At 39.2% G+C, this 9,965-nt stretch overlaps 1 protein-coding gene across 1 annotated transcript in view; it reads right to left on the bottom strand.

Moving 5' to 3' along the window:
- Positions 1–9,965, bottom strand: part of LOC105989984 (chromosome unknown open reading frame, human C1orf87) — a 68,627-nt gene that overhangs the window by 39,121 nt on the left and 19,541 nt on the right. The window contains exons 3-6 of the mRNA XM_013022269.1: positions 9,289–9,432; positions 8,176–8,439; positions 5,686–5,807; positions 2,780–2,945 (exon numbers count right to left, since the gene is read on the bottom strand). Coding sequence (XP_012877723.1) covers positions 2,780–2,945; positions 5,686–5,807; positions 8,176–8,439; positions 9,289–9,432 — 696 coding nt within the window. The remainder of the gene's footprint in view (positions 1–2,779; positions 2,946–5,685; positions 5,808–8,175; positions 8,440–9,288; positions 9,433–9,965) is intronic.

Genomic DNA, 9,965 nt, shown 5'->3' with positions numbered 1-9,965 from the left:
GGGGAAGGGAAAAAACAAATTGTTTAAATAGGGATACAGGTGGACCCATTGCAACAATGAGATGTAAAAGTCGTTATGTCGAAAAACGAACTTTACAACTTTGCGGGGGGGGGGGAGGAGATGGTATGAGAAGGGTAAACAAAGGAGGAGGCAACAATGCTTGATAAGAAATGTACTCCTTATCTTGCCCATGTAATTGTAAGCCCTCTGTACAGTATTTTCACAATTAAAAAAAGGAATTGTTGGTGTATAGATGTGTGTGTGTGTGTGTGTGTGTGTCTGGGGAGAGAGTGCTCAGCTTTTAAGGAATAATCACAAAAATCCATGATTCTCTCTCCTGAGCTTCAAGCAGGGAGAGATGTAGTAAGGACTATTGGTTCCCCTCCCCAAACAATGTAGCTTTCCTCATTCTTCTCTTAAGTCCTGTGTCTAGGAGTGAGCACGTTGAGGCATGACTGTTGCTGCTTCCTGTATCCAAAGTTCCTTAGGTCGCAATTTGCCTCGCATTCTAGGGAAACAAAATTCTATTTCACATGCCTCTTAGAACTGTTTCATACTGCGAGTAAGTTCCAGATGTCTTAAGAGACACCAGATGCCCCAAGAAAGTCAGAGAAGCTTTAAGGAAAATGTGTCTCATTCCTTGGATCTCTAAACATAAAGGTTAAGTTTTCAGGGACAGCTGTGGAGGAAGAAGCCTGGAGGTCTAAAGGATAGCCAATGCTCAATGTGTCATCACTCAGTGGTGGGAAAAATCCTCCTTCCTTGGGCTATTTGTGAAGTGAGCCTCTCACTGAACTGATTTAAACATATATGTGCAGAAAAGGAAATTGCGTTCATGTAGGGCCTTGTACATGGAGAGGCATACTCTGTACTTTCCCATATTTGTCTTGTTTAATCTTCACAATAGATATAAGTGGTAGCTATTTGGAATCTAGATTTTCCTGGTGAAAAATCTGAGGTTCAATGAGATCACATAAATGTATTTTAATTTTGAAGTTGTTCATGTTCTACCCATTTGAAAACTTTCAGGCTTCACCTATGATATTTTATGGTTTCTAATCTAACAACAAATTGCTGCTTCTTGTTTTATTTCTTTTTTTTTTTTTTGGGTCCGGTCGTGGGGCCTGAACTCTGGGCCTGGGCCCTGTCCCTCAGCTCTTCAGCTCAAGGCTAGCACTCTACCACTTGAGCCACAGCACCACTTCCGGCTTTTTTCTTTTTGCTTGTATGGTGCTGAGGAATCGAACCCATGGCCTCGAACATGCAAGGCAAGCGCTCTACCACTGAGCCACCTTCCCTGCCCTTCTTGGTTTATTTCTGTCAGTCTTCTTATGAGCATAGCAAAGGTCACTTATGATGTGATCAATCTCCTGCAGTATTCTGTCTCAACTACAACATGCTTCGTATGTAATACACACATATACATACATACATGTTCATATATTCCAAAAGCCTGTCAGAATATATGAACACTAACATATAGGTGAAAGATGCTTTGTTTTAGAATAAGAACCTGTGTATAGTACATTGTAGCCTGGATTTCTAATAGATAATACCATTTGAAAAAATTCCTGACTCTTTCAATGCTAATCCCTGTACATCTAAAATGAAAGGTACGTTCCAATGTTTCTGGTGGAAACTATTTCCCCCTTGTACTTTCCAACTCTGTCTAATTCTCTAACATTCTAACTCTATAGATTAGACTCAGGGGAAATGTTCTGACTACTTCTTGCTAATGGAATTCGAATCCTGGCTCTTAGTTTCCAGAAATATTCTGTACTTTGACACTGCCACTTGTTTCCTGTAGCCCTTAGGTGATTTAACTGACCTTGCTAAGCTTAAGTTCTATTTCATTTATTAAGTCAGTATAACAATACTTACCAGGATTTCACTATGATTTGTAAGAAATCAACGTTGTTTACATGAGAGCATGTAAACAACACACTTAGCATATGGTAAGAACTCAATGGAGTCATAATTAGAAAGTGTTATCAACCCAGTTCTAATAATAATGGTGATTGTAATTTCACCTGTATATAAAGTAGCCTCATGGTTGGGTTTTATTTGGCTGCAGAATCTATAAATTAACATGGCTGTGGATCTTTGTCTACAAACCATATCCACACTGTTAATTAACGCTTCAAAACAGCATGCTATCCTCTATCAGCAATAAATTACCTCAGTCTCTAAAATATGGTATTCCTAAGGAAGGAGACACCACATGCTGATCTTGCTGGAAGCTGGGAAAGGATTGAGAAATGAATTTGGCCTTAAAATACTTGTTATTCATTGTGAAATATTCTTTGGATACATTTTCTTTTTCTTTTACTTTTTTTTCTTTTTCTTTTTTTGACCAGTCCTGGAGCTTGAACTCAGGACCTGGACACTGTCCCTGAGCTTCTTTTGCTCAAGGCTAGCACTCTACCACCTGAGCCACAGAGCCACTTCCAGCTTTTTCTTTTTATGTGGTACTGAGGACTAGAACCCAGGGCTTCATGTCTACTAGGCAAGCACTCTACCACTGAGCCACCTTCCCAGACCCAACATTTTCTAGTATTAACATCAGAAAGTAGCCCAATGTAAGTAATTCCTGGGCCAATTCTGCACATTTCATAATCCCTTATCTGTCTTATTTTTCTCTCAACTACAGAAAATAAGCGATAATGGAATGGAATCCACCAGCAGAATACAGATGAGAACTGTATCTTACTATTAGAGACTCTAAGTTCTGAAGTAGCCTTTGGAAGCTGAAAAAAAATCTGAACTCTAATGTTGTTACCTTGGGTAGAGGGAGGCAGCCAGAGAATGAGTGATCTTCTTTTCGAAAACTCAGGTTGAGGTTTGTGATGTTAGGTCTACCATTGGCTACCTTTAATGCCATCTTCAAAATCCCCAGCAGGCTCTTGTTTATTTCAGACTGCAAGCTGGAGCCTTGAGGTAAGGCGCTGATGGGAGGGGCACAGGGAAAGACAGATGATTAGGAGATGCTCCCCTCTGAGCAAAGGTATGCAGCGCCCATGCTGTATCTCAACTCTGCTGTCTATTGGGGATTCCCAAGATTCTACCTCCTGACACCTTCTAAGTCTCAGTGACCTGCACATGTGACTCTATGTGGAGATTTCACATGTCTTCCACTAAAGTGAGCTCTTCAGTCTCTTCTCAGGAGGTGCCAGACAATGTGACTGCACATAGACTAGACTTCTTAATCCATCTCCCTAGCTCTTCTTTCCCAGTTGAGATAATAACAACAAAAGTGGTGATTAAACCAGCTTACCTACTTAATATTACTATTCCCAAACACAAGTAATTAGCAGCAGCAAATCAGATGTTCAAAGTATTCCTTGTCAAAAGCCAAGACAATCCTAACAAAGATCTGCCAGCTCCCCCAATCCAAGGAATTTACCCAGGAGGAAATCTGAACTAGGGGACATCTTGTATTGTCTTTGACTCTACTCTTTATCTCTGGAAAACCCAGAAATATTTTGAGACTAGGTATAGCCTGGTATGCAAATAATAATATAATATGCTCTGTTATTTACATAAAGCCATCATTCTGAGCACATCAGAGAAAGTGAAGTATTATACAGACTAGGGTATTTATAGAAATGAAGCCAGGCTCTTTGTTAATTAATGTGGCCAGTCAGGAAAATGCACTCCCTCTGCTTTGTCAGAAGAGCCATGAGTGAGGTTGCTCAGATGTGCTTCTGCAACAGGCTTTCAAGTAACTTGCCAGCTGCGGTAAATGGATTCCACATATGCATGTCCACTCAGCACTCAGTGTATTAAGCCAGAGACAAAGCTGATGATTTCCTATTCCCAGGAACTCACAAGAAAAGAGAGAAGAAAAAAATTCTCATTCAGAGACAGAGTTTGGGACATGTGTCCCTGCAACAAAGAGAGACTAGCAACAGGCAACCTTCCCTTCTACAAGAGTGAGACAGTCTCACTAGCTGGGAAACTTCTTGAACAAGGAGAGGATATTGAAGCCTCTAGCCAAACATAATGTATGAGCATAGTATCTATTCAGGTGTCTCCATAATCAAGTCACATAAACTCTTTAAACAAGGGAAGATGGCAATTATAGTTAACAAATATTTATTGAGCATCTCATATTAAAATGTAAGTATATAATATGTATATATATATCAGTATATATTATATATATATATGTATGTATACTAATATTTCCAGGGCTTGTTGATCCTGCTAGAACAGTTTCTATACTTGACTAGAAATATCATTTCCTTTGTATTATGAGCCTTTGAAGAAGAGACTTGGCCTTGCCAACCTTGGAATTTATTGTGCCCAGAAGAGTGAGCCTTACAATCAGTTGCTGTTGAGTGAGTCTGCAGTCAAATGAAGGATCAGTGTCAAAGAGGAAACCTGTAGAAAGGAATCATCTCTAACACCTGGCTCAGAGCATCTGTCCAAGAAAGTCTAATCTTTGTCCTAGAATAAAGCAATTAACTCCAGTGCTATGGCTCTTAATCATTACATCATATCATTCATGATTAAGAAGTCTTCTGGAAGAATAGTTTAAAAATCATAAAGAGATGTGTATAGTATTTACTATGTACTGCTCTTTCTGGGTATTTATTAACTCAGTCATTCCTACAAATCAATGAAGTAAATCTTTCATATTTCCACTCCCCAGCTGGAGAATAGAATCAATGACAGGATAAGTATATGACAAGGACACACAGACATTGAGAGGCAGAGACAGAAGTCGAGTTCAGTTTTCTGGCAATGATACTATTGCTTCACACCACTGCATTTGTCACTGTTCTCAGAGAATGTGGAGAGTATCATAGTTTATTGTGATTCATCTCTAATGATATTTCTCACATCCTATTTTTATTTGCATCCATTTAGTTCCCTTAAGATTATATAAAGGGATTTTAAAATTCCTGTACCTCAAACATTTTGCTCATAACTATAATTCAGGATCTGTACTTACTGACTGAATCTATTTCAGGAATCACACTTTATAGATGAGCCTTGCATCTACATACAATCATTTCTCATCTCATAATGAGGTTTTTCATTTTCACACAGTCACCTCATAAAGACACACATGTTTGGTGTTAAGAAACACATGCACATTTGCAACTGCTACAAATAACTCTCTGTGCTGTCCTGAATATGAGGAGATTGTGTAAGAGAGACAGAGAGACAAGGAGAGAGGAAAAATGAGCCATGTGTACAAGCCAACCGTTGGTGAAGACAAAGTGATTCTCCATTGGCTAAGATGTTAGAATGGATGCCTACAAGATCCTGCTAGCCCTAGAAGTCTAGTGCAATAGAATAAATCTTGTGTCCCTCCAAATTTCAAATGTTGCAACTTTATTCTCCATACAATGGTTGATAGGAGGTAAGATCTTTGCAAGCTAATTAGGTCACAAGGATAGGCCCTCATGAATGAAATTACTGAGTAGCCTTATAAGGAGAGGCCAGAGAGCACTCATCAATTTACACCATGTGAGGATACATAAAACACTCATTAGATCCTCACTAAGTACTCAAAAATAATTAAAACCTACTGGGACTTTGTCCTTGGACTTTCAGCCTTCAGAACTATGATAGATAAATATCTGTTCTTGATAAGCCAGCCAGTCTCAAGTAATTTATTACAGCAGCCTGAACTAAGTCATGTAGGAGTACTATGCCTATTCAAAGGGAGAATACCTTTGGGCATGATTACTATGACTCTGAGTTTTCTTCAGGTTGCTGTCCACAAATGTTTCATTTTGCTGTGTGTCATCTGAAATTGCATCATTTAAAAACCATAGTAGGTTTTCATAATTTACCTGAAAATTAAATATAAAATAGAAACATCATCATTTAATTTACTTTGAAGAGAGAGAGATCTAAGGAAATAAAATTTATTTGGAATTTTTTTACCACTAGAAATTTTTTTAATTTAATTTTATTTTATTTGTGAACATACTGTACAGAGGGGTTACAATTGCATGGGCAGGATAATGCGTACATTTCTTACCAAGCATTGCAGCCTCCTCCTTTGTTTACCCTTCCCATCCCTTCCCAGCCTCCCCCCTCCCCCCATCCCAATCCTTCTCCTTCCCCCCTCCCCCCCACCCCGACGTTGTAAAGCTCGTTTTGGACATGACAACTTGTACTTCTCATTGTTGCATCAGATCCACCTGTATCCTTAAACAACTGGTTTTTCCCCATCTCCTCCACAAGTTATACTGACATCAAATATAGTGAAAGCAGGGGTTATACTGTGGGGGAGGGACATACAAAGCAACAAAGAGATAATCTTATAAATTCGTTACCACTAGAAATTTTAAAAGTCAATTAAAAATATAGGATTATAACTATTGGGACTTTTTTTTTTTTACCATGACTTTTTATTTTTATCCCTTCTGGGCATAAAGCTGTACTTCCTGGTTGTCTGGGGCTTGGGTAAGGCCATGTGATCAGTTCTGGCCAATCAGTTGTGAGCAAAAGGGACAGGTGCCACTTTTGAGTTGAGGCTCAAACTATTGACTGGAGATTTTTATAGCACTCTTTTTTCCTCTCTGCCACCAGGTCCAAAAGTATCCCCCAGTGGCTGTTTCATAAGCCAATATAATAACTTTACCAAAAAGGGTCTGTGGCTGATTTAATGGAAACCCTACTGAAAACTGAGTTATTTCTGATCACAACAGAATGAGTCCTCTTGTCAGTCTCCCTCTCCCTTCTCTCCTTCTTTCTCTGTGTCCCTTCCTTCTCCTACCTCTTACATGTTCATTATATATGCTTATATTTAGATACATTTTGCAGAAGTTCTGGTGGGTGGAAAAATTCAGGGTAATGAAGGTATGAAAGTGAAATAAGGGTGCTAACATCTCTGATATACACAAGGCCTCATGCCAGAGGGTCAGATGGAACTAAGCATTCACATAGGTTGCCATTTTACTGCTAAGAACTCCTCATAAGCAGGCAACACATTTCATTTATTTTATTATGGCAGGTTGGAAAAAAAATTTATTTAAGTACCTACTAAATGCCAGACATGGGATCAATAGTTTGCATTTACCATGTCACTAAACCCTGAGCTGATATGAGATTGGTGTCAAGCTAGGGTTCTAGATAAGATCACTTAGATATTAGGAACATTAAAAGCAAAGTGAGCACCATGTCTATGAGCTAATGATTATGGAATTAGAGAGTCCAGGCCTTCCTTTGGGAGAATTTTTCTCTCTGTAGCCATGCTATTAATACACTCTGGCTAATGATTTGCTCACTGGTATTACTTTTACCTATGTTAGGGTATCTTCCTGTGGTTCTGAGAACTTAGATCATACTATATTCAGCTTGGTGCCAAAGATGTGCATTATGGCTTTATTTTAAAGAAATTATGTCTCAAGCCCAAGTCTGCCATTAATTTGCTGGGTGACCTTGACAGCCACCAGGTCTCACTTTCTTAATCTGTAAAATGGTAGTGATAAATCATGTTTCAAAGATACTTCTCATGTCTAAGAAACTGGTACATCCTATTGGAGATCTTAGTTAAGCCCTCTTCCCATGGACCCACACACTAATTCAGCTCCTGAGTGAATTTAAGTAGACACATCATGTTAAATCTGCTTCCATCTTTACAATGTTAAGGGAAGACAAAGTTGGGATAGGAAAATCCTTTAAAAAGAAATTTACTAGAATGTTAGTGAGTGACACATAGTTTAGAATCCCAGCTGCTTGAAGGTAGAGATTGGGAGGGTGGTGGTTTGAAGCTATTGTGGTGGGAAAAAAAAAACTTAGCAAGACCTTATCTCAGCAAAAAAGCTGGACACAGTGTTGCGTGCCTGACCATGTGGAAGGTATAAATAAGAAGATCATGGTCCAGCTGGCCTAGGTTAAAATTGTGAAACTGCAGCTGAAAAATAACTAAAGCAAAAGAGGACAGAAGGTATGGTTCAAATGGTAGCAAGTATAAGGTCATGAGGTTAGGCCCAACAACCTGCAGTATCACCAGAAACAGAATGTATAAAAAGGAAGTTAAACAGAGCTAAAAGCCTTAAGTGTATTTTCTGTTCCATTCTATTCTGACTAGAAATGTCTATGTATGAGTCAAGGTCATGTTCAAGAAAGAAACTTTAATTCCAGTAACATGGTGTGTAAGAAAAGAAAACACAAAAGGAGTCCAAACTTATAATAGCAAGATGGCCATACCATTTCAGGAGAACCTCTCTTCGAGAATCGCTGGAAAAGGAGCTTGACTGTAGGTATTGGCAGAGGAACTTGGTGCTTTATAAGGAGGTAGCTCAGCTGAGACTGGAGGAGAAATCCTGAGGAGATGGGGTCCAAGGTCTTCAGTTCTTTCCAAAGGCCGTGTAACACGCTGGAGTTCAAGGAGTTTGACTTGAGCTCTCTTCTGATCAGGGAAAGGAGAAAAGCATCTTCTCTTTGCATTCCATTTGGTCTCTGGCCAATTTCCTAACAAAACCATGTGGGAAAAAATGAACAGGGCTTTGAGACAAAATAATGAAAGGCCCAAGCAAGGAAACAGAAGCCACTGAGGCTGAAATTGGGGCAAGGTGGTAGCACTTGCGGGTGAACATCAACCTGGGTGATTGATTTCAAGTTCAATTTGCCTCAGATATGTTCCATAAAGAAAGGAAGGAAATCTTTTCAGAGTACACTCACACACACACACACACACACACACACACACACACACACACACACACACACTAACATCCCCCATCTATTGATCTTACAGAATAACATCTTTGATTATACAAGAATGCAGAGGATCAAATCTTAGAGACTCATTAGATTGGGGAGTTTAGTACTGGACAATGTAAAAAAAGGATGAAATCCAGATTCTATATTTAGTGGGAGTGCTATGACCCTTCCAGAAAACTCTGGAAAGAAGACATGGAAGCCCACTGTCAGTGGCTCATGTCTATAATGCTAGCTGAAGAAGAGGTTGAGGACTGACAATGGAAGGAGGAAGCTAGTGCAATCACAAAAATCTATGAGGCTCTTACTTCCAATTAACCAGCAGAATGTTAAGACTGAAGGCCTGAGTCTAATCAGTCATGAGCAAATGAGCCAAGAAGAACAAGAGGCCCAGTAGTGGCGCCAAATGCAAACAGAGGAGTAGAAGATTACGATTGAGATCCAAAGAGTTTTCCCAGGAAACCTCCTGGAAATCTCTCTAAACATAAAGAGTATGTTTCACCCTTAGACTATCTCATCCTCTGCTCTGTATCAAAATATAGCATTCAACAAAGGATGCTCATTCATTCACAAAGAGAATAAATAATTCAATATACACACCTCAGCTTGACCAGAACTGCTGCTCCTTGCCATCACTTCCAAAGATGAATCTGTAAGCTTTCTCCTGGGGAGACCATGAATATAGGACAAGGCCTGGTCTCCAGTTGGTACAGAGTAGCAATGGGCATTTGTATGCCTGGGACTCTTAAAGAAACAAAGACAAATGGAAGCAAGGAACAGAAGAAAGGATGGGACAAAAAAGAGTTAAGCGGGGGAGGGGTTATATGAGAGCCAGCCAATGTCTCTTGACAAATCCCAGTTCTAAAGGAACTTTATCTCATGCCCAGGTAGTTTTTGAGACATTGGGTCCCCAAAGAAGAAAACTTGCCTCACACAGTTTTCAGCATTATGCCATTAACATGTGCTTGACAAGTATGTTAACAGGTATTTGTCTCATCTGCACAAGAAAGCTGTCTATAACAGACAAAAAAATAGGTAGAATATAAGGTGTTTGTTGGTAAATGTGGGATGAGTTTTTCATGCATTCTAGCACATTAAATAGCTTGATAATAGGTTCAGATAATAATGAAGACAACTATAACAAAACAAAGCCTGTGAAAAGTTTGATATGATTCCTGACGACTTACTGATACTTGCAAAGGTAGGACTATAAAGGTTTGTAACTCATCAAGAATACATCTATATATGATTTCTCCTATACCAAAAATGCTAAGTCC

This window comes from Dipodomys ordii, unplaced genomic scaffold (genome assembly GCF_000151885.1).
Source record: "Dipodomys ordii isolate 6190 unplaced genomic scaffold, Dord_2.0 Scaffold61, whole genome shotgun sequence".
Lineage (NCBI taxonomy): Eukaryota > Metazoa > Chordata > Mammalia > Rodentia > Heteromyidae > Dipodomys > Dipodomys ordii.
This window is presented reverse-complemented; position numbering and strand designations above follow the sequence as displayed.